General features: G+C 35.7%; 4 protein-coding genes across 4 annotated transcripts; 1 reads left to right on the top strand and 3 right to left on the bottom strand.

Annotated features, from left to right (window-relative positions):
* LOC105163583 (LOB domain-containing protein 29) lies at positions 2704 to 4110 on the top strand. The gene is made up of 2 exons (XM_011081994.2): positions 2704 to 3086; positions 3232 to 4110. The coding sequence occupies exons 1-2, from the start codon at positions 2808 to 2810 to the stop codon at positions 3649 to 3651; spliced, it is 699 nt and encodes a 232-aa protein (XP_011080296.1). The 5' UTR covers positions 2704 to 2807; the 3' UTR covers positions 3652 to 4110.
* Positions 8466 to 9726, bottom strand: LOC105163397 (LOB domain-containing protein 16-like). Its single transcript, XM_011081721.2, has 2 exons — positions 9298 to 9726; positions 8466 to 9151 (listed from the first exon to the last, which is right to left on the bottom strand). Exons 1-2 carry the CDS (start codon positions 9577 to 9579, stop codon positions 8867 to 8869), a joined length of 567 nt encoding a protein of 188 aa, XP_011080023.1. The 5' UTR covers positions 9580 to 9726; the 3' UTR covers positions 8466 to 8866.
* LOC105163396 (poly [ADP-ribose] polymerase 1) lies at positions 12991 to 19905 on the bottom strand. The gene is made up of 20 exons (XM_011081720.2): positions 19681 to 19905; positions 19095 to 19144; positions 18809 to 18992; positions 18441 to 18624; positions 18030 to 18375; positions 17371 to 17566; positions 17107 to 17271; positions 16920 to 16980; positions 16764 to 16827; positions 16421 to 16672; positions 15746 to 15983; positions 15520 to 15632; positions 15370 to 15446; positions 15123 to 15283; positions 14516 to 14707; positions 14252 to 14360; positions 14063 to 14145; positions 13833 to 13970; positions 13486 to 13668; positions 12991 to 13285 (listed from the first exon to the last, which is right to left on the bottom strand). Exons 1-20 carry the CDS (start codon positions 19822 to 19824, stop codon positions 13238 to 13240), a joined length of 2988 nt encoding a protein of 995 aa, XP_011080022.1. The 5' UTR covers positions 19825 to 19905; the 3' UTR covers positions 12991 to 13237.
* Positions 20800 to 24043, bottom strand: LOC105163395 (deoxyhypusine hydroxylase-B). Its single transcript, XM_011081719.2, has 7 exons — positions 23745 to 24043; positions 23287 to 23420; positions 22986 to 23200; positions 22758 to 22896; positions 21972 to 22098; positions 21365 to 21483; positions 20800 to 21280 (listed from the first exon to the last, which is right to left on the bottom strand). The coding sequence occupies exons 1-7, from the start codon at positions 23908 to 23910 to the stop codon at positions 21236 to 21238; spliced, it is 945 nt and encodes a 314-aa protein (XP_011080021.1). The 5' UTR covers positions 23911 to 24043; the 3' UTR covers positions 20800 to 21235.

Raw genomic sequence — 24237 nt, 5'->3', positions numbered from 1 at the left:
TAAAAAGTAATAATATATAGACGACACTATGAAGATTAATTATGAAAAATAGATAATATTAAAAAAAGATAGATAGATATACTTCTAGAACAATATATCAATTATTCCAATTAATTGAGAAAACCCTTAATTTCTATAGGGGGGTGGGGGCTGGATTGAATTGCAGGGTCATGATAAATAATTAAAATTAGGGTTAGAGGTGAGTGGGACCAAAATGCAAAATTGGGCAAGGTCTACATGTTGGTGGCTATGTGTGACAGAAGAAGGTGATTGAAAGCGATTATTGCTAATTAATTACTTAATTATATATATAGAATCACTGTTATTGCTCGACAAGCTGTGACCTCCCACACTTAAACAATTAATGGACGAAATTAAATTAAAAAATCTAATTATAATTAATTAATAAAAAAGGAAAAACACCTTTACTTTTAGATCTCCATGTTATGTGCTTTCACCAGTCACGTACTTCTATTCCAGTGTCACTATCTTTTGTTTCATTCTGTTTTGGAAGATGCCCCTAAATTTTTAAATCATATAACTTTCCTTTTATCTCTAATTTTAATTATTTTCTCAAATTATAAATTAGTAATTCCATATATATATCTATATATTTATTATTAATTAATGACAATGGCTATAATTAATTCGTGGGGGATTTTAGTACATAGTTTTGAAGTATTTGGAATGATACAATAGTTGTGTAATTATAGGAGGTGACATTTTTTATCCTGTTGAAAGTAAATTTTACAATTTAATTTTGTAAATTTTACAATTTTATAATATGTTGGGTCTTTTGCAAGTTACATGTAATTTTTTGACCAATTAAATCACAAACTTTTAAGAATTACGGGATTAAATTATAAAAGTTAATTCATGCACGATAAAGAACATCATCCCCTCAAGTTATAGGACTAATTCATTCAATGCTAATACAATAGTCCCATCATTTGCATTGAGATCATAGGGAAAAAATGAATCTTGGATCACTCCAATTTCAATTTAGTGATCAATTTCAATTTTGTAAATGAGGATAATAATTTACTGCATATCCCACGTGCCAAGTATGTGTTTTTTTTTTTCTTTTTCGGAATTAAATTGGCATTTTTCAATAGAAAAATATGATCTACTCTTTTTTAAAGAGTGTGGATCCCAAATGACATCCTGCCATAATTACAAGACAAAAATTCATTAATTTTCCCTTTGATCATATATGTTTAAACCCATAAACTTTGGTACATTTATAGGTAATTTCACACGTTTCCGGGGATAAAAAGGTTGTAGTATTGTATTGTTTTCTTGAGACTGATGAAGAAAAGGAATGCATGCATAAGTTAAAATCTCGAAATTGTAGCTAGGGTGACATGAAGAGCTTGCTTTATTTGTTACTGATTAATTGAGGGCATTGGTGTTAGTGTTTAATTAATTAAAATAAAATTGAAGACATAAAAACAACGAGTTGACAAACAACAGTACCCTATTTATATATAAGCATGCTCATTGATGTGTTATTACACAACTTTTTTCATTATAAAACTACTTCTGTCTCTACTGTTTAAGTAGATAATCTTCATTAAACTCCTCCACATCCCTTCAAGTTAGGTCCGTTTAATTACATAAATACATGTTGTAGTTGTAATTATAAGCACACTTCGGCCTGTTAATGGCGAAATTTTACACAAACAGTCCTTAAGCACATTGTACAGATACCCCCTTGATGGTTACTGTGCCTTGTAATTTTATATATGACATTTAGTGTTTGTGCAATAAAACCTAACCTAATTAATGATGTTAAGAGAAAAATAATCCATTTCAAACGAGTCCAAGAAAATAAATAGTTATAGCTAGTCAAAGTCGAGTAGTTTGATGATCATCTCGACACCGTGAACTACATACATGATTGATTAGTAATTTATAATAAGGAATTCAGTACCGGTTGAAGGTTAAATATTTTGTGCATTATTTATTCGACCATATTATAGTAACAATATATATAGCATTAATAGTCGACCAAATTGTGATCGATCATGATTAATTAATTTGGATTACATGAACTCAACTCTCATTATTATTAAATTTTTATTAATGGCCTACTCACAGCCAGCTAAAAGTCTTGTTCAGGTCACCATTAATCAATCAATGCTAATTCTTGGACTTGTATTCTTTGCCTAATTCAAGACAAAACAAGAGTCTTAATTTGCTTGTGGATGTGAAAAGACCTGTTAAACAAAAAAGGCCATAACATATGTATAACACGTGAAAATGTTTGTGTGTGTATCTGTGTGTGGGGGTGGGGGGTGTATTCTCGTACGTATTCAAAACGATCTGTATGATCTAAACACTGAAATCTTGAAACTTACTGGCAGTCATCAGAGAGGTGCAGGAAATTTTCTGACAATGGAGAGATGGTATGATGATGATATCCAATCATGGAGCAAATTAATTACAGATCATGGGTTGGGCTTAATTATGTTATAAATTAGCCCTTTTGTCCTTTAAGAACACTGAATGGAATCTTAAACCAGACTATAAAAATTTAGGACGGAGGGTTAAAGATAGCATTTTTGTAAGAATAAATATTGAATTATGTTCCCCAATAAGGGAACCACATGTAATAAACTACACAATAATTTATTACCCACCTCTCTCTCCCTCAAGTGCTTATAAACCATGGACTCATCATCAATGTCCTAAGCCAACAACTACTTACAAGAATATCCTCAGTTCAGTTCAGTTCATACATCGGTTTTCAAGAATCGTATACCCTTAATTTTGTCTGATTCTTACAAGAAAAGTGTTGTTATAACATGACAGGGTCTGGTTCCCCTTGCGGTGCCTGCAAATTCTTGAGGAGAAAATGCGTGAGGGGTTGCGTTTTCGCCCCTTATTTCTGCCATGAACAAGGTGCTACTCACTTTGCAGCCATTCACAAGGTTTTTGGAGCCAGCAATGTTTCCAAACTTCTTGCTCATCTTCCGGTCAGTGATCGTTGTGAGGCGGCCGTCACGATTTCTTACGAAGCTCAAGCTAGGCTACAAGATCCCATCTATGGTTGTGTTTCACATATTTTTGCTCTCCAGCAGCAGGTCTAATTGTTTTCTCTCTCTTCAACCCTCTCTCTCTCTCTCTCTCTCCTGTTTTTGTCTTTCATTGTTTTCCTTCATATGTGTGTGTCTGAATCATTAATGTTTTTAGAATTTTTGTGTCTGATTTTGTGTTCTTGATCTTCAGGTTGTGAACTTACAAGCCCAATTGGCTTCTCTCAAAGAACAAGCAGCTCAATGCCTCATAAACAACTCCAACATCACTGCAAACCCTAATGATCAGAAATTCTACGGCAGTAGCCATTCTAATTTCTCTCAAGATGTCCAAAGCTGGTGGAATTCCTTCCAGAATCAGGGTACAATGCCTCAATTTGATGCAAATTTCAACAACAACAACTTTGAGAATATGGCCTATTACGCAAGTGGAACCATGAATCCGAGTGACCCTTCAATGAAGTACGAAAATTCAGGCTTCCCGGAAGAGAACACCTCGTTCGGGAGCATGGATTCACTTGAAATGCAGTCTAATGAAAGGCAATGGCCATTTCAAGACGACGCAGACGACCTCCAGTCAGTGCCCTTCAGATACATTAATAATCAGCATTAATTTAATCCTCTCCGTCAAGGGAAATTCCAGTTAGGGTTTTAGTAGAACCAATACATATATATATATAATCATGGGTGAGTGATCAAGAAGAAGAGTACGCACTGATGATCTGCCAGTTTTTGTATTAGTTTATCTGCAAACTTTCATGACAAGCATTTCAGCTGGAAACCCTAGAAATGTTCTGCTGTCAGAAAAGAAAACCCTGTTTTTCCACCTATGATTGTTCGATTTCTTAGACCATGTGTAACCTTGGATATATATATTTTTAAGTAGAATAAGTAATATAGCATAGTTTTATAATGCTCCCAGGTGATTTTCTTTCAGCTAGCTAGTTGCGTAATTTGTTGTTTCGCAGTGCGGTCCTTCCTAGGTATTATTAAGACCTAAATCTTAGACCTAATTAAGACACTATATATATACACCTGATTGATTGCTTCTCTTACACTTTCCCTTTTCATTAACCACCTAATTAGCTAGCTGTTCTTTCAGTGACATTCTTGTACTAATACACATCTTATCGTCTAATAATTACATGACTTTTTCATAGGTTGCAACTCTTGTGATCAGTAATGACTTATCATCATCGACACCCCTGAATATTCTTAGCTACTCATAATTTATATATATTTGCAAGGTTTTTATACTCTCTCTCTCTCTCTCTCTCTATATATATATATATATATATCATGACACTTACCTAGTTGATGATGATGAGATTAATGAAATTTCTTGTGATATCCATTTCTTCTGGGATTAATTTTTCATCGTTGTCAGAACTGGCATCTCATTTCTAATTCATACCACTGATTTCCAGAGAGAGAAAGTGCTTCTGATGGTAAATCCAGCTGATGAAATTCAACTGCAAGAAGTTAAATTATATATGTTGAGTGTCCCAAATTGGGACTCCTATGTTTCTTGGCAGTATATATAGTTCATAGTGATAACTTAAAAATTAACTATAGCAGTAAAACCTAGAGGTCTGGACCCTTGAACAGATCCGGGTAATTAATTGTAAGAGAATATTGTCATTATTACCAGAGTTGATTCTTACATTGATCAATTTATATCATATGGTTATAATTCTTCTTTGCAGTTCATACTGACAATCGATATTTATCAGACTGTCGGCAGTTCTTACATTGTCTACTTTCCGAATGCCTTGCAACTGATAAATGCTATATATATATATATAATCCATCCGGCCGTACGTGCAGACGCTATTAATTAAGTGCTGATTGTCTGTTAAATTTGATAAAATGGAATTTTCCAGACCAATTTAATTTAATTAAGTTATCCTCTTATTTACTTTATTGAGATAGTATACATACATATATAAGATTTCATGAAATTAGTGGAAGCATACCTGGTCCTAATGCTCGAAATCTTGACTACAACATATATATTTTGTGCGTTTCATGTTGATTCTTGTCCATTTTTGATTAATACTAATTAAGCAAACAAACGACTACTTCTACCATACTTTATACCTCAACATTCTCATAATCGATGTATTTTCATTACAATTATCTTTGCATCTTGAAAGGAAAGAAAGAACTAATGAAGGTTAGTTCCTAGTTCAATATTCACCAGATCGATTGATCGATGATGCTGAGCAGAAACAATTACCCGCTAATTACTTACCTTGATCAGCTAGCATCTTTACTGGTTCTTTTGTCGAGTTCATTACAGTCTATTAGACATATATATAATTTAGTGCTAGAGGAATTTTTCAGGTTAGGGGTAGTTTTGTAGGATAGGATCAGTTAACTGTCGACAGTCTAAAAAAGGGCTACCTCCTGAGTCCCCGGCCCTCTCCTGCACAGAGAGGTCAAATCTGAGACGAGGGCAGAATATAAAGGCTTCTTATTACACTATAACAACGAAAGCAGTTTGTCACTAAATGTTCCATACTAACGAATTTAGGAATGCTTAATCAAAATTTCAGAAATTAATGTTGTACTTATCAAATAACGTAATTACATCAGCACTTACATTTCTTCAATTAACGTCATTAAGGAACCTTAAAACAGCAATCCACGTTCATGAAATTCATGAATGTAATAACAAGAAAATTCAGGAAAGAAATTAAAAAAAATCATGCAATTATCAGGGAAATTAATTATATTTCTTTATTATATATTTAGTTCAAAATTAAGGAGGAAGTACAGAGGTGGCAAGCCCACTGTTGGCTGATTTTTATCTTTTCACTAGTCTCTTAATATTGCATTAATTAATTTCTTCTTAATTACAGCTTGGTACTTAGTACTACTTTCTACTGACTAATGACTTTGTTAATCTTGCATTAGTATTAATTAATAATGTTTCTTCTTACAAGATTACACAGCTTCTGTCTTTTCCTTTAATTTGTGATCATTCTAATTCATTCACCTTTCTTTTTCCCTGGAAAACTTTCACTTTTGATTAGTAGTTTCAGACACAGACACACACACACAAATATATGTATATATAATTAATTAATAATTCAAAGGAATAATTAACTTTATTGTGTAGATGAATGAATGGAGTGGCGTGTGGATTCTTGAACAACAGAAAGGCATCGATCAACTAATAATATTTTTTGGACAAACGACTTTTGATGTGTTCTGATCAGAATATATTTTGTCAAAACGCCGAAATGCGGTTTGAAAGTTTGGTCGCTGCCGCTTCACTCCAACTCATTATAATTGTTTCCTATCACTTGTAAAAAGGATTTTGGACCTAATTTATTTAATTTCCTTTTACAGTGTTGTCTAAATTTGTACATGTTTTTCCTTCTTTTCATGAGTAATTAAGTGTTGTTTGGTTGAGTTTGTAATATTTCAAAAGTATTTTACTAATTGTTGGCATTTTTTTCTTGAGAAAAAGTACTTGTAAGATGCAAAAATAAGATATTATGATCATCTTGTGAATCTCTTGTTCTTTTAAAAAAACGGATTTTTAAAAATTTAATTATTCCCTTTAATTGTAACCATATTAATTTTAGAATAAATTACAATCATTTTGTCTAACGTTTGACATAATTATAAATATTTTCTCGTTGGTTCAAAAATTACAAACACCCCCTTGATTTTAACGTATGTTTAACTTAATGAGCCCATTTTGTTAGCCTCCATTATATTTTAATCCAATTTTTATGATGAGTTGAACAAAATGATCTTTTGAATTATGAATTATAATATTTTATGTTTTTTAGTCATCCAAAAATATTTTGATAGACTAATTATATACCTTATGGATACCCACCCTCAATTTTATTTTTAAAAAAAAAATTCAAATGTGTTTTTTTAGAAAAAATCAGCAAAAGTAATGCAGTAATTTCTGCATCACCATCATTAGGCCACATAATTATTTTCATTTGAAGAGGCCTTTATAAATTTTTCAAATAACGAAGACGTATTGAAATTTACTATGTTTTGAAATAAAATTTGATATATACTTAACATATAAATTTCCAAATAAATTAAACGAATTACTACCATTTAAATGGCCTAATTGATTGGTTTTAAGTTAATAAGCTTTAATTTTCGTGGGAGGTTTCGTTGCTATTGTCAAGAGCTGACCAAATTAATTAATGAACATTTACAATAATTAGAGCTTATCCAAAAACGCTGAATTTAAATTGTCTAATTATTTTATTTGAACAGTATTTATCTAATTAATTTGAATGATCATTCACCAACTAAAATGGCTCTCTTATTCCCTAAAAAAAAAAAAAAAAGTTTCTAGAAACTGAAATTGACAACAAATTGTCCATTTACGATGGACCCTTCAACTAATTAATCTCCTTTTTATTGTTTAATAGCGTGTAATAAGGTTGTAGGATTTGGACAAATTAAGAAGGGAGATGAACGTTTTTGATAATTAAGTTTCCCAAACGAAATGGGTGAGGCAGATGCAGTCAATCCAGGGAACAGACGGTCTATGTATTTGAGTACAGGTCGTCGTGTTGATCATATATTAAATTTGTATAAGTAGAGTACTAATATTAGGTAAACCTACTTAGCTAGTAGTCCATAAACCCTACACATTCGACCCCACTTTCTTATTAATATATACTTATCTACCCTTTGTGTTTGCTTCAACACTAATCATACCTTTCACCCCCTTTTCTTCTTTTTTGCTAATCCCCAAGTCATACAATTAGTCAAAGGACCAAGAAATCCATTTCATTATTGTAATAACATTTTCACTTTTAATATTTTGGTTAAATGCATTTTTGCCCCCGTCATTTTTAGGGTAATATTTTAGTTTTGTATATATATATATATATATATATATATGGCAGGTGACGCTTTTAGTGTCATAAAACTCAAAATCACGTCTTTTTAGTCCAAAAAAAAATGATTTTGGGCCTTGTTAATCCCAAAACCATAAGCACGTGACTTTTTAGAACTAAAAATACGTGATTATGAGTTTTATGGGAAAAAGTGACACCTGCTATAGTTGTATCAAAATAAATTATGCACTTATTTGATGGAACTGGAAAAGCATTTTGCCCCACACGGCACAAGGGTGATAGGCCTATCTGTTTCATCTAAATTGGTTGTAGTCATCTAAGAGGGTGTCTGGCATTTGCCTCAGGCTGCTGCATTTGAAGGATTGCATATTACGGACAACTTGCCACCAATTCAAGGCCAAAAGAGATGCAATCAGATGGAGAAACCAACAGTTGATGCAATGATGTTATTTGCCCCACAAGTCTAGCCGGTAATGTGGAGTGCACTACTAATGGGACCTCTTAAAATCCCAAAGAAATGTGTTTATATTGTGGTTGGCAATTCAGACAAAAAACTGCCTACATCAGATAAGTCATGGCTGCAATATGTAGGAGGGAATTGTGTTATATGTGATGACCATGTTAGTGAGAGCCACTCACACCTCTTTCTCCAATGTCCGTTTTCGATGCGAATATTGACGTCAAAAGGGATATTGCCTGAATTAATTAGTGTTCCTATTTCTCTTCAATAATAATTTGAAGAGATACGACTTACATAGACATTGAAAACAAGAGAGTGATTAATTCATGCTTAGTTCTTAGTATACAATATCACTTCTACTGTAGTTCACAACTAAGTTAAGATTGACACTAGCTAGGTACCATTTTTCATCATCGTCAGGGCTCCCAGCAACAGTGCAGTAAGAACATGAAGTCTCTGCGTGTGTGTGTGCGCCTGCGTCTCTCTCTCTACATATATGTATATATTTATATGAGTAATCAGTTTTGATTCTTGATCATTGCAAGAGCCAGTTCTTGAAGCTCAGACAAGTCAGTCTGTGGAGGTCTCTTCTTGCTATATGGTTCTCTCATCACGCTCTGCGGTGGTGCGATGGAATAATTCACATTGTAATTCAACGTTGTAACTGGTGATGATCCAATTATTCCTCCAGCCACGCTGCTCATTGGCCATTCATTGATCTCCGCATTTCTTGATGATTCATCAATCATGTTTCTTGCCAGCTGAGCTTTCACCTGCATCACCTGAGCTTCCAAATATGCTACCTACGCACACCAAATTCCCAAAAAAGCAAAACTAATTATATACACGAGAACGGACAAGTCCGATGTTTTCTTGAAATCGTGTAAGTAGCGGACCTAGTACGTACCCATGAAAACAGTTATGCAATTATGAGACAAGTGTTAATCACCTGTTGTTGCAAGGCAAACATATGAGCCACGCAGCCATAAATCGGGTCTCGAATCCTCGCTTGAGCTTCATAGGCGATGGTGAATACAGCCTCACAGCGATCGGGAACAGGCACATGGAGTAAGAGTTTAGACACATTGCTGGCCCCGAACACCTTGTGGATGGCCGCGAATCTTGCCGGGCCCTGCTCCGACCAAAAATACGGTGCAAAAATACAGTCCGCCGCGCACTTCCGGCGGAGAAACTTGCAGGCGCCGCAGGGTGAGCCAGTCCCGGTTGCCATGTTAAAGGAACACAGAGGAAGAAAGTTTGAAAGCAAAAAAGAGGTATACCTTTCAATTGTTTAGGCGCACGAGTGCACTAGAAAAATGGTGGAAATTTGAAGGGCTTGTTGCAGGCTTTTGGGTGGGTTAGGGGGTATGATTGGGGATATTTTATTTATTTGCACAATACAATTTAGCCAGGTTTAAGTCGGCTATGACTACTCTATATAAACAAACCTAAATAAAATTAAATATTTCTTTCACTTGATTAACTTGTATAAGGATGTTGGTAAAAGGAAAAATGTAATTTTGATCTTATAATTATAGGGATGTTATTTTTTAAATTCTCAAACTAGTTAGATCTCGTACAATGCATGTGATTATTTATGATCAATTTGACTTTTTCAAGTAAGATTTGGACTAAATGTGTTATTTTTATAATTACAATCCTTAATTGTAATTTTCAAATCGGACAAATATGTATGAAAATACCACCACTCTATAGTTAATGCACCGAAATTATATTTTTTTCCCATTGATAAATTTGATCTTCATAGTCTCACCAATTAATTTGATAAATTGCATCTTGAGTGATGTTTTGCTACTTCCAACTTATATTCAGACACATAAAATGCCAAGTTCAATACATAATTTTAATAAAGTTCAAACTCATATCTCTTGAATAAGAAAACTTAATAACCTAATCATGTATAAAATAAAAGAAAAAGATAACATACATATTTTTATATATGTGTTGCGTCACCGGGGAGGAAAAATTCAAAGGAAATCATTACTTTTATAATTAAATTTTTGTAACATAGTGTAAGAATTGAATGTTAGTGTAATTGTGGATGAACCCGTTTCAATAGTTGTCCCAAAAAAACAATTTATTTCCGCCGAACGCCGTACCTGGGAACTGCTGCTAATCTTTGTTGCTTTTCTTGAAATTGTGTTTTTTTTTAAATCCTTTGCAGACACTTTCTGGTGAAGGTAAGTGCAGTTCCATTAAATGTAAAAGCCAATGATGATGAAGCGCTTTGTTGAGTTGAGTGGTGTGGTCTGATTTGAATACAACACCAAGACTTTGTTTGGGTAATACTTTAGTACAAGTTGGAAATTACAAAATGTAGTGGGTGCCCAGTTCAGAAATCACAACTGTCCAAACAACTATCTTAGGGTTTGTAAGTATATGGGCTGGGAATTAGGGGCCACCAGATGGGCAGGAAATCAGTTGAAAGAAAAAAAGTCGGAGAAAATTATATTTTTGATACCATAGTTTAAAATATTGTGAAATATTTGTAATATATTTTTCAAAATAACTAGAAATGATATAAGAAAATAGGTTTCGTTTACAGTTCTTTGGTATCATAATATATTTTTTTTTTTTTTTTTGACAAGGTTTTGGTATCATAATTTAGATATGCATTTTTTATACCAATGGCGAGCCGCATGTGGCTGTTTACTCATGCAAAGGGCGATAAAAAATGAGAACATTGCATTTTTTGTAGTGTAATTTAGGGTACATTACGATATTAGTACAAAAATTTAGTGTAATTTGTAATATTAATACCATAATTTTCAATTTTGTTAAGAATTTATGTGTCACCATTTAAGTACTTCTTCCGTTAAATTTGAACTTGTATCACATATACAATTTATTTGGTATCTCTTGTGCACAATATATTTGGTATCCTCAATTAACCTCTTTAATTGGAAGGGTACCTTTTATGACCGTCTAACAGTAATTCTTAGCACTAAAAGAATAAGTGAATTCGCGTGAACTTGTTAGCTACGCATACCATGAAGATATTGTCTTGCCTTCTAACCTCCTACCCAAAATCTCAGGCATGCAATTCATTACCGATTTCAAGATAGAATCTGTTGTTTATCATGAGATGACAAAGAACTTCATATATTCTCAACAATATGCATTTCTAAAACCCATGACCCCTCTCACGAGGGGCCTTCCTCAAAGCGCAACGTGTAGCTAGTAGTCCGCTGTCTACTTCCACCAATCTCAACACACACTCCCGCACAGCACACGCATCGACAGGAATCACAATAGGGAGGACAATCACACAACAGCAAATTGCACACGCGATTTCAGAAAGGAGCTTTTATTAATGCTAAAAAATGCGTATACAATAAACAACGATGCTAGAGCAAGGGGATCGCCTTGAGGGGGACTCTAACACGTCACTATGCCAAGCTTCTTATACTCATTCCCCCCTATAATAGGCTTAAAAAAAATAAATCCTATTGAAAGTACTAGATACTGAAAAAGCTGAAAAATGTACCTCAGGAGGCATAACGTCCCCCTGAGCAATTTAAACAACAGAAAGCAAATAACAAAGCAATAAAAGACCAACACCTAGGACTCTAAGACTGCGGATGTCTAGCATCTGTCAATGAAGCTGAGTGGTCGGCCATGTAAAACGGTTGAGTGGCCAAAATGCACGTCAAGGGTGCCGAGTACGCGGACGGCCCTTGACACCACGGTAGTGATTAAACAGAAAAAGAGCAGCCCTTGTGGTACTAATATTACAAAATACCCCTAAATTTTGGTAACAAAAATACGATTTTCTCGTTTATCAGCCCATTTTTACTGTATGACTAATGGTCAAATGTAGCGCACATGATTTTATCGTTAGAAATCTAATGGCAGTATAAAAATACAAATGGACTCTATTTTTAATACCCTTTCAAGCTATTTAAAGAAAATATGATATGAATATTACAAAGTCCCTTAAATTATAATTCTAAGACTGCAATTATCTCAAAAGAGTATGGAGATTTGAGTTGGGAAATACCCCGCATACCATTTCACTTGGTTGCGATAGAATGAATCAAAATAAAATTTAGTATTACCATACCGTACAGAGACGACATCGCCCTATGGTTGCGACAGAGTAATTCGAAATAAATTTTGATATTACCGTACTGTACAGACACGATATGGGTCCCGTGTAAAATCATACATAGGCAGATGACGAAATACGACTCTGTCCAGACGAATGGTTCAACAGCATTATTAAACGACTTCAGCTAACCCCACAAAGATAGCATCTCATTCATTTCCTGAAAACAAATTTCCAGCTTTAAAAAACACGATTATGGATTTGGAGGAATGTCCGTCCATTCATTCAGAGCTTATATATGTCTGGGTAGATTTTCTTTTTTTCGGGTAAAAAAATATAAAAATTTTATTCATGTTGTGTGCAGAATATGTAGGATTTTTAGCTTGGCAGTACTGAGAGTTTCTAATTTAATTTAAAGAAAAAAGAAAGGTGCTAAGTCTTCAGGAAGTAGCCAAACAAACACTAGCGAATGAATAAACCTGCTTGTATATGCATAGACGAGCATTTTCACGTAAATTTAACGATCGGAGATAAATCACACCACCTTGAATAGTTCAGCAAAACGCGAATTCATAGATTAAATGTCCAGGATGAACGGCATTACTTAGAGAAGCGACGCACTACCCTGAAACGATGACCCCTTAGATCTCCCGAGAACCCCAAAATGAGATCTAAGTGAGATTCAATTCGCATTACACCAAAGATATCAGTGGCAGGGACATATGGTTACGAAGATGATGATAAAACCTACTACCCAAAATGACGCGTTTCGTTCTTTACATTACTATACATATCTAAAGATCTACTTGACGTTTGGGTCTCACCTCTTGTGATGGAACCTCACCTTCAGTAGGAACTGCATCTTGACCTACAAAAACACAGAGTCGGTCAATATCAAACTCAACGTGTAGAAACTTTTGCCGAGAACCATTTGGAGTCCGCGCGTAAACTAATATAATTACAAGATAACGAGAGGAGCATCATCTGGCATTCTTTGTTCGCAAAATATACATGTGGCTCATTCATTTCCAGGGAAACAAGGGGAGATCAGGCAGTGAAAATACTTACTTGAGCTGTATTATAGACAATATATTCGTTATACATGAGCTCTGATGTCTTGACTTTTGATGCCACCGGTTTTCCACACGGTACAACTACTTCGTCCTTCCATTTCACATGTTCTGACTCTAGAGGCACTTTCTTGCCAAGCCCTTTTGTGGAGTGCTTTCCTTTAGGAGGTTTATCCATGTACTGGATGAAAATGCAAAATACAACAAAATTGTACATGAGAAGACTTCCAAGTATTTAGAGCATCAAGAACACGAGACCTATGCTTGAATAAGTGAATCGAGATATACAAGCCAACAATGTAATAAAAGTGACAGCTTAGAGGAAAAATGACGACTTCATGTCACCTGTGACTTGGTTAGCTCATAAACCTCGCCTAAGGCAACTTCACTGAGAAGCATCAGTCCCACTGGATTCTTCCGGTCCGTGTAACAGTACTGAGCACTCTTACTTACCAGGTCGGCAAAGTAAACTCCCTTCCCAAACTACACATCATAAAAGCTTTTCAAAGTAAGTACATATATGAAACTAGCTAATTAGAATTTCATACAAATACGGTAGAGAAATAGAAGAAGACCATGTAGCCTGTTGCTGGGGCTTCTGGGGGAGCAATTCTTAATCCTTGGCTAAGGATACCAACAAAGTTGGTCAACCGTGATCCTGTATGAAACAAAATATTATAGCACCACTGTTCATTCTCACTATTTCACATATAAGTATATGCTGTCCGAGTAATAATTTGCCATGCATAGACATCACAACCCACCATGCCAGAGAAGCATCCTGTTTTTGAGTTTCGCGCGATAAGGCTGATACTTATCCACTTCCCCTTCCCTTTCAAGAGAAAACACTTCCTCCAATTCAAGAGCCCATTCCTGGGATGATGCAAAATTTAAATTTTACTGTTGTTCAGACATGCTCATCAACTCAATCATAAAATTGGAAGTATAAGTAGTACATTATTAAACAAAAAGAAGGAAAATCAACACAAAAGAGAAAAAGGGCGAGTGGTAGGAAAAGGAACACCCACTGTATGTGTAGGAGCATGTGTTGTATTGAGATACTTCTCAATCAGTTGAAAGTCTTCACTATCGTGAGAAAGAGGAGAAATTTGGCACCGTAACTTTGAATACTTCTCATCAATAGATTCATCGCTATCAGCATCAAAACCAACTAATCTGGAAGCTATCTCAATATCCTGGAGAGCTTCCAGCATTTTCACCTGGGAAAATACATGTAAGCAGATCATTGCACAGCTGGAAACAAATATCATTGTCTAGGCTGGAAAAGAAAATGGACGATAGATAAAGACATGGATTGGAAGAAAGAAAAGGAAACCAAACCAAGGACCCTAAAGAAGAAAAGGTGTTCCTACATGGAAATGCTTTCAAGATTTTCTCCACTGTATCAAGCATAGTCTATCACAGGCTCACATTAGTCTCCAAGAAAGTTACCACTTCCACAAGATGAATGGCTAAATCAGAAGTCACTTCTATTGCAACATACTGATATTTACTTGTCTAAGAAGGCACTCTAAATTTGATTTGGGAGCAAAGATGGAAGAGTTTGCATGAATTAGAAAAATATACAGCAGCCTAAAAAACGCCTAGGACAAAAGAAGTGCCATCACCATGTACCTTTGCTTTAAACTCATCCTCATCCTTAATAACATGTGGATGGATGGAAGGAATAACCGTGAAAAATCGGTTGCTAGCATCAACTAGAAGACTCTCTTTGACATTAGGAGCATAGGCCGTACCATTTAACAAATTCTGTATCTGAGTTAAAGCCTCAAAACCTGAAAAATAAAGTATAACAATATGATCAACATAAAGTCCACAGAGGCATTTTGCAGTAACATATGATAAAGCAAGATAGATGCACCTTTTTGGATATTACTTTTGCTGAGTTTCCCCAGTGGCATTTCAGACAAATTGATCTCAAATTCCATCATAGCAGCCCTGGATAACATCTTTCAGATCAATCATGCAACGTAAACTATAAAATTTTTATACAAGAATAAATTCCTGAAACCTGTATGTCTCCACATTGAAAAGCATCTTCATCAATTCTACCAACTGAGGTGCAAGTTGGCTGCTTGAGAAATTAAGCTGTTTTTTCTTAGATAAATCTTTGACCCCATAATCCTGCAAAGAATCCCCAACAATCACACTGAATGCATTAGAGGATTTTGATTAAATAGCTTTGAACATCCAGTGGACAAAACTTCCAAGCAAAAGGGAAAAAGAAAGTAGCATACAATGTCCAACGGATAGAATCTCCCTGGTTGCTTGTGAAAATCCTTTTTATCTTCCCATGACTCCCACGAGTTCCCAGTCTTCTCAAGAAACAAACGCTTGAATTCATGAATCGCATCAGATTTAGACATTTCTTCCAACTTGTTTCCCCCAATTTTTTCATTTCCAACTCGACCCCATTTCCGAAACACATAACAATCAGAGCTTTTGTCATCTTGGATGATTTGAAGAATGTAATAACTTCACAGACAGGGCAAGAAAGATTATGTAAGAGAATACGTAAGTGAAAGCAAACATCCTGAGAACACAAGTGAACACATATCAGCAATGCCAGAAAGATTTTCACACATCATGGGAGAGGAACTATTCAGACCAAAAACTAAATGCAGTTCATGGCATATCATAGAAATAACATACTAGAGATCTCTGTACCATGTGGCAAACAATAAGAAGATTTTGTTAGTATGGTACCATAGAGCCAGGAATATACAGGTGTATGTACTCAACCAAAATGAACTTCAATGACATGGAAAGATTGGCGTGAGATCAAAAGTAATCCAATCAATGGTAACTTTAATTTGCGGTGCTCAAGGTGCGGTTTCGATTTTTTTAAACCTATTTCAAATTGAATTGCCATTGGCGATTTCATAAAATAATTTTTTAAGAAAAGAACTTACCTATTAACACCAGTTGACAAGTCAGACATATTCAGTGTTGTATTGTAAATACTTTTTCCATCCTCAAGAATGTGGCCAGAATCTTGTAAGCCAGAAGACTCATGTACTGCACTTTGCCCCTTCACCTTGACAGTAGCCATACCATGTGTCTTTTCAGTGGTTTCTACTAGGTACAAGTCAAAGGGGAGCTTTTTCTGTCTTTTTATGCAATCAACCAAATAATCTTCCCTCACAATTGGTATCTTCATCCTCCTGCCAAGATGGAATACTTGAGTGGTGGAAAAGCACAAAAAGAAAGTAAGGTCAAGACTCGCAGGAAATATGTTGCACTGTTCAGCATTACCTCGCCTTTTTCATCTCAGCAGCACTATCATCCAGCACTCCGCAGACAACTAAGCAGTTGGTTTCTGTAAAATTAACATAAAGTGAAGGAACATAAAATTTTAATACTACAAAGGAGATTGAAATAAACCCCTATATTAAGCACATGACTATGAACCTTTTTTGATCTTCATATGAACTTGTCCACCAGCTCCCTCAATTTTGTGCTTCCACTCCTCCTGCAAAGGAAGCATTCTTTTCATAAAAGGAAACTAATCCAACAATCCCTTCATGAAGTTATGAAACAGTTATTATCTTTAAGATAACAGGAGAGAAGGAACAAGAAAGTGAAAAAAAGGAAATACCATTGACCCATTAGGTACACCAGCAATGGACACTTTTAGATCTCCAATATTTTCAACCATGGAAGATTGGCGTGGCCCATTAGCAGCTTTACTGCCTGATGACCCACCGGGCGTAGTTGGAGGAAGCATTCGTTCAGGTTTTTTCATTTTTTGCGATTTAAACCACTGTGAACATCAATTCAACAGCAAAACCAACTCTTAAGCTTAAACATAACACGAAGTAAGCAAGCCCAGGGAAGGTTTATATTGTTTTAGTAAATTTACCTTCAGAAGATACTCGTTTCCTGTTTCTTCAGGGATTTTCCACTTGGCCTTAACACGCTGAGGTTCAGTTGTAGAATATGAACACTTGCTCCACTCTGATAAATATCCACCACATCTATACATGCTTGAGGAATAATGGAGAGATCCAGAACACATAGGGCACTTCACAAGTGCTCCAAAGAGCATTCCATCAGCACTGAACAAACCAAGATTGAGATACAAAACAAGAATATCAAAATGCATGTAATACAATAAATTTAGCATAAAAGTGTAATATGCTTCTAAATAATCATATCGTAGTGACAACTAAGATTGACGGAAATCCGCACTTTGAAAAAATAAATTATGGAATAAAGCATAATCAAATGGGTATTATAACATTTTCTTGCAGAACATATATAGCTAGTGAGTAGAAACAACCACAACTGTCAAGCAAGAAAAAGTAAGATTTGAGACATCATAAATAACTCAAGCCTGACACTGGAAAAGGAGTAAAATTAGGTTAAGCCATTATGTCTCTAACAAAAAAAAAAAAAAGAACTTGACACCAGACATATATTTCACTTTTATATTCCGTTACCAGTATTGGTACATCAAATGAGTCAAAAGTGGGTCGTCTTATTTGGTTAATGATTATCAGGAAGAAGCTGAAATATTACCAGCGTTCTCGCAGATCAAGTTCTGATCCTCTTGAGTCCTGCTCATTGGCTTCAAGCATCTCTCTTAACTCTGATGTGGTGACATACTTTTTGAGCTCATCTTTAAGGTCCCACAATGCCCTGGTCTGCGTCTCCAGTTGGCTTTCCAGGACAGATGCTTTAGAGTGTTCATCTTCTAAACTTTTAGTATTACTTGAAGAGGAATTCTTCTCGGAAGAAGCGTTTCCTCCAGCTTTAGAAATTTTTGATTTCTGATCACTTTCCAAGGCTCTTTTCCTCTTGGCACCACCTTTAGATGTTGATTCTTGCAATACTTCTCTCTCTTCCTCATGCCCCACTTTTGTGCCTGAAACAAAGAAGTGTGTGACATAGACAAGAAACCAATTAGCCAAACTAAATCAAATGTCAAACCTTTTGATGTGGATGGATTCTTCTTGACGAGTGAAATAATCGCAGCATGGTCAGAGGCTGAAAGACTTTCCCATCCAGAAAATTTCTCTACTTGAGAAGTTGGGGATTTTTCCATGTAACACTTGGCATGGTTCCAAGATAACCCTCTGGGACCTTGACCTTCAGGCTTAGTTGAAATGCGAATCTAACAAAAGAAGAAAACCGATATATACATATATATATATAAACAAAAATATGAATCGCTTCCAGTAAAGCTTCAAAAAGTAGAAAACAATTTACAGCATCAATTATCCTACAGCACATAGAGAAAAATGTTGTTCTTTAAGTTTCAACCTTATCCATACAATTATTATCAAGTTAATACCCACCTCTCCTTTCACAATCTTTAGGTTGCAGCAGCGACAAGTTGCGCGAGAAGTTTGTGAAACTTCAATGCCGCATTCTACAACAGCAGGAGCAGAGGAATTTGACATCACAGCACCATCAATATACTTCCTGATCTTCTGCTGATCTTCCCAACGAAGCAATTCTAACCCTTCAACATCATCAACCCTGAAAGTAGCATTGTGCATGAATCAGGAAATCACCGGAATCAATTATTTGCCTTTTCAATTCAAGACAGATATAGTTTTATTTAAAATTTGAAATACTTACGATTTTATCTGATTTGCTTTCCTCAAGATACAAGCAGCATGGTTCCACATCTGGCTCAAGAAACAAACTTAAGTCAAGAGGCATAAACAAACAGTTCTTCTCTTTTTCCACCTGTCCCAAAATTAACAACAAAGAACTCTAAACAACTTACGGAGTCAGTTTAAAGAGTTTAGACCAAAAATGTAAATGAGTTCAAGAAACCTCAAAGTATATTAGAAACTACCACACTGGTAATAGTGTGGTATAGACTACCACACTGCACACTTTCTTTATAGAACCATGAAAAAGATGTGTCAAACCCAGGTACAACGAACAGGAAATTGTACAGAATTTAGGGAAGAAAACGGGTATGTGAAAATGAAGCAAAAAGTAGTGAAAGACAATTTGACTTAAAATAAAGGGACAAAAGTTGCAAGAGGAGAGTGCACAGATAGCATTACTAAAAAAAGTGAAGCAAATGAAAGAACCCACATTGTCATATGTGGGAAAAAGGATTTAGGGCTTTATCAAGAAACACCAAGAACGACTAAAATTTCATCCCATCAAAGTGGAATAAGAGTGAGAAAGGGGGTAAATAAATGTTTACAGGCATGAAGCCATCAAATTGGGAGGCCTGGACCATCTTCCCAAGCCTGAGATTTTCCTTTTCAATGGGGTTCTTGCAAGTCTTGCATGATGATCTCGACGACTTAGCATACTCAGCCTTCCACGGCTTCGGAGGGCTCGCCATTCCCCCTTTCCCTTCGGAAAAACACTAATCTTTTTCTTGCCTTTTTTTGCAGAGTGGAAAACTGCTTGTACTATATATATATATGGGGTTTGGGCTCTGCAGAGAATGAATAAATATATTTATGAATAGTTTAAACCACAAAAAAGAGAGTCCAAAGGAAGGAACTTTTATAAACAAATCACATCATCATTTCATGGGGTTGAATCCTGATTATTATTATTCAGCCTAAAAGGAATCTTTACTGCTCTTCTTCCTACAAAAACACAAGCACCCGTGCGGGCTTTATTTCTATGGGCTTGTCGTTTGCTGTTCAAACTTTGTGGCGGACAACTTAGTTTAGGCTAATTCCCCATCTTTTTCGGCCCAAATAGATTTTTGTTTTTTTAGTTGGTTTTAATTCGATCTGTAATTAGATTAAATTATAACGAGATTTCTTATAATTTATCAAATTATAAATATTTTTTATATTTAAAAGCTGTAGTTGCCCCCTAAAATTAATGATATTTAACAAACACTCTCTCATGACAATTCAATATCATAATTTTTTAAATATATTCGTAATTTTTCAAATAACAACATAATTCCGTTGGGATGTATAGTATAAGTTATAACAAAGAAAATTATGCTAATACTCTCTATACTGTTGCTATTGAAAAATGAATCTCAAAATTGTATTTATAGCATGTCATTGTTATTTGAAGTAACTTTTTATATGATGCCAATGATAAGAGTTCCCCTTCTAATTGACCAAACAACGAGTGATGGTTATGTACCAAACTTATTTTCAATGGTCTGATAGATAATATCACAAGTTCGCATTTTGTATTTTCCAGGTCACTTGTATATGTGGTCAAGCCATTCTGTCCCAAGTTAACGGGCATGAGTTGCATTCAACAGAACACCAAACATATAACACATGCATGCCAATCGCATGTTCAACCACAATCCATGACATATAAAATGAAATACGTATCGAAATATAATCCCACCTTGAATGTAAAATTCACCTTCAATTTCGTGTCTTGTCCCGCCAACAATCAACTGTCATAATAGTTATCGTAGGTGGACTAATAATATACTAATTTTGTCCACAAAAAGATCTACAATTTGTGGAAAGTGTACATACACAAGAATTAGAAATGAAGGCAGAAGAGAATGTGAAGTATGCTTTTTTTGTCCCTTCATTAGTACTAAAAACCTAGGAGAGAAGACAGACTAGAACGAACTCCCTGAGGTACTTGTCCAGAAATATACGGGTATCACGCATTTGTTGAATCAATACTCCTCAACCACTGCTTGCCCATAGGATCAGAATCATTTGACTCTATCAAACAAACAGAAGTTGGGCTGCATATCAGGACATTCTCTGGGAAACAGTACAGGCAAAGTTGCCCAAAAACAGAAATCCAACTTAACACGAAGCCTGCTGCACTTGAGGTGCCTGCATGAAAAGGTACTGCAGAAGAATAGATCTCAGATACCACCAATGATAAATATAGTCTTAACTAAAAGTCTCAAAATATTTCTTGTTTTCAGTTACCTCAAAGGATTTTCCTGATCTCTCAAACTCAAGCATGCTGAGAGCAACTTCACAGCTCTGTGAGACGATGGGTTCAGGGTCCTTGGCAAATTCCTCAAGTAGTGCAATACATTGATTGTCTACAAGATGAGAATAGTATGAGAATCAATGAAAATGAAACAGGGAATGCATATAGCAGATCGAGTATACACATACAACTGAAATTAGCTTTATTCTTTTATTTATAAAATTGATGAACCAACAAGCCATTAGGTGCTAAACCGGAGCAGCTAAGTTGAAGTGCTTGTATCTTGGTGCATTATGGTAAGTGTCTATTTAGTAAGTAATGCTGAGTGCACAAGATAGACCCCTCCTACTCCGACTGATTGCCCATGGGACAGCCACATTAGGTATAAGACGTTAGGTTTTTTATATAATTTCTACCTCGGTACATGCACATCTCTCAGCTGAGTCAGATCATCTTTTTCAAAAGAATCAGATGAAGCACATTCAAAGACTGCACCTGACGTACTTGTAAGAAATATTGAAACATAAAACTTTCAATAAACTATGGATCAATTACAACTTTCTTTTGCATTCATGATCAAAATAGAAATATAGGTCAGACCTGCAATCGAACCAAGAGCCTCAGCTGCTTCATGTCTGACCATAGGATGTTCATTTACATCTCTAAGAACCTGGGAAAGTGCAAGTGATGCCTTCTTATTCTGCAGTTGGCCTAAGACATAAGCAACCTGGCCCCAATCAAATTCAGAAAGGCGTAAGAAGTTGATAATATAAGAAATTTGATTGCATGCCAACGGAGTACAATCAAGTCTGATTGTACATTCAGAAAAAGGAAGGAGGAAGTGACGAATTTGTCCACGCTATTCTATTAGACACCATTGTCCGGAAAATACAGCATCAATGACTCACCACTTTAATGGATCTTTGTACCAACAGAACCTAGTAGCTCCGAAAAAATTGACTTTACATTAGAGTCCTGGTAATGCAGGATTACAGGAGGTTCAAGAAAATGTGAACAAATTTTAACATGATACAGACATCCATCATGAACAATTTCAACCACCAAAACACTCCATTAGGCAGTCCACTTAGACTCTTTTTTCATTAGCTTCCAAAAATTTACTCATTACTTGTAACCGATTTGGAAAAGATCTTCTGGTAGTCAATAACAAGATTTTCATAAAATTGGACTTGATTGGCAGGAAGAATATTTTCGACTAATAAAGAAGTTCTATATATCCTTGCTGCATTCAGTACGAATTATAATGCATCAGAAATATGGCATCACCGGCAATGCCATTCCGTAAACATGTAAAACACTATCAATTATAATTCATTACTTCTATTCAGTGTTAAAGGGGCCATGGAGCAGGAGATTGAGAATAACCTCATGCCGTAGCAGAGCACTATTTGCACCTAGGGATTCAACAATAGCAGAGATAGCTTCCTCTTCTCCAAGGTTCCGAAGAGCAAAAAGAGCGGCATAACGCTCATACATGCTCTTATCTTCACTTAGTAGAACCTCCCTTAAAAACATAGAAGAGGATCAAGTTATGAAGAAAGCTATCAGTGAGATAAGTGACTAGTAAACCATCATATATATTAAAATGACTACCTAAGTTCTCGTACAGAAGAACAAGCAGCTGGTGCGGCAGGGTCAACTGACAAGAAACGAGATGATTCTGAAACTGAGGTACTCTTGAGCTCCTCAATCCGACTCAGTGCTAGTTCACAGGTTTCTCGAACTTCCTGAGCTGGATCTGAAGCTAAACTATTCTTAAGAAGTGGAACATTATGCTCTGAACCAATCGCTCCAAGAGCTTCTGCAGCCTGAGATATAGCATTCATATGGACAACTAGTGAAAGAAAGTCACTCACTGATATATATTATACATCAAGATTTAAAAGCATAATACCTCATGGCGAACAATAGGGTGCAATGAAAGATCATTTAGAACAGCTTCTAAGGCAGGAATAGCATCTGCATCTTGCATCTGACCCAAAGCAAATGCGGCCTCATGTGCAAGCAGGTTCGAACTATCCCTAGTCGCTGAAGTAGCAAATATTGACATCAAAGCACTGTGGTGTGGTTTTTCTTTGTTGCCCAATCATAAAGAAAAGAACTAAATGGTTCGTTTAAATTAAGAATGCAATCAGAATAAAGGGGGAAATAAAAAAAGACGCCACACAATATGATCTAGAGGAAGCTAGGTTTATTAGATTTTTGCCAACATCTTTCTGCTTTAGCTTCAATCAAGCAAGTTTTCATGCTCTAACTTTCACATTTAAGGCCGTGGAAGATTAGCTAAAATTCCATATTAAAGGGCTCTTAATCGCTTGGAAAAACATTCATAAATAGATACATAAAACATACCTTGGATAAGCGCATTGCGAGGCCCCGCACCACGGAGGTTGCGAAGAGAGAAAAGGGCTCTAAATCGCTCCGAGATAGGCTGTTTCTGATCCAATAATCGCTCGCACAAAAACCCCTCGGTTTCCGGTGAGACTTGAAACGAGCAATCTCCATCAGAAGACTCCATACTAGTAGCAAGCGGAACTGGAATTCGATAATTGTAAACCCTATCACCCCCCCCAAGTTCCAGAAAGCTAGGGTTTAATGCAGAACGTGATCAGTAGAGCAGTAGCGTGGTTTTGCCGCGGAAAACTTTTACCGACTCGGAACCCGTTCAGGAAGGCTTTCTAAGCCCATGTTGTATATTGGGCTGTATTTTGGGCCTATAGCCCATATCCTCCAGCCCATAGTTTTACTAAAAAATCATGCCCCTAAGCAAGAAGGATCCCCCTTTCTAATCCTGTAAAATGTACAATCGTATAATGCGCGTCTCCGATCAGTTGCAGAGAAAGGT

Source organism: Sesamum indicum, linkage group LG6 (genome assembly GCF_000512975.1).
Source record: "Sesamum indicum cultivar Zhongzhi No. 13 linkage group LG6, S_indicum_v1.0, whole genome shotgun sequence".
Lineage (NCBI taxonomy): Eukaryota > Viridiplantae > Streptophyta > Magnoliopsida > Lamiales > Pedaliaceae > Sesamum > Sesamum indicum.
Note: the sequence above shows the minus strand (reverse complement) of the source record. Positions and strands in the feature narration are given on the sequence as shown.

Bases quoted from the DNA above. Each gene is read 5' to 3' on its own strand.
- LOC105163583 (XM_011081994.2), top strand. From the start codon at position 2,808: ATGACAGGGTCTGGTTCCCCTTGCGGTGCCTGCAAATTCTTGAGGAGA. The intron at 3,087-3,231 runs GTCTAATTGTTT...CTTGATCTTCAG, and splicing joins TTTTTGCTCTCCAGCAGCAG to GTTGTGAACTTACAAGCCCA.
- LOC105163397 (XM_011081721.2), bottom strand. From the start codon at position 9,579: ATGGCAACCGGGACTGGCTCACCCTGCGGCGCCTGCAAGTTTCTCCGC. The intron at 9,152-9,297 runs GTGATTAACACT...TGGTGTGCGTAG, and splicing joins TGTTTGCCTTGCAACAACAG to GTAGCATATTTGGAAGCTCA.
- LOC105163396 (XM_011081720.2), bottom strand. From the start codon at position 19,824: ATGGCGAGCCCTCCGAAGCCGTGGAAGGCTGAGTATGCTAAGTCGTCG. The intron at 15,984-16,420 runs GTAAGTTCTTTT...CTGTCTGTGAAG, and splicing joins TTGTCAACTGGTGTTAATAG to TTATTACATTCTTCAAATCA. The intron at 15,633-15,745 runs GTATGCTACTTT...GATTCTTTGCAG, and splicing joins GATTCTATCCGTTGGACATT to GATTATGGGGTCAAAGATTT.
- LOC105163395 (XM_011081719.2), bottom strand. From the start codon at position 23,910: ATGGAGTCTTCTGATGGAGATTGCTCGTTTCAAGTCTCACCGGAAACC. The intron at 23,201-23,286 runs GTATTATGCTTT...GCTATATCTCAG, and splicing joins ACCCTATTGTTCGCCATGAG to GCTGCAGAAGCTCTTGGAGC. The intron at 22,099-22,757 runs GTTATTCTCAAT...GATTGGGGCCAG, and splicing joins GTGCTCTGCTACGGCATGAG to GTTGCTTATGTCTTAGGCCA.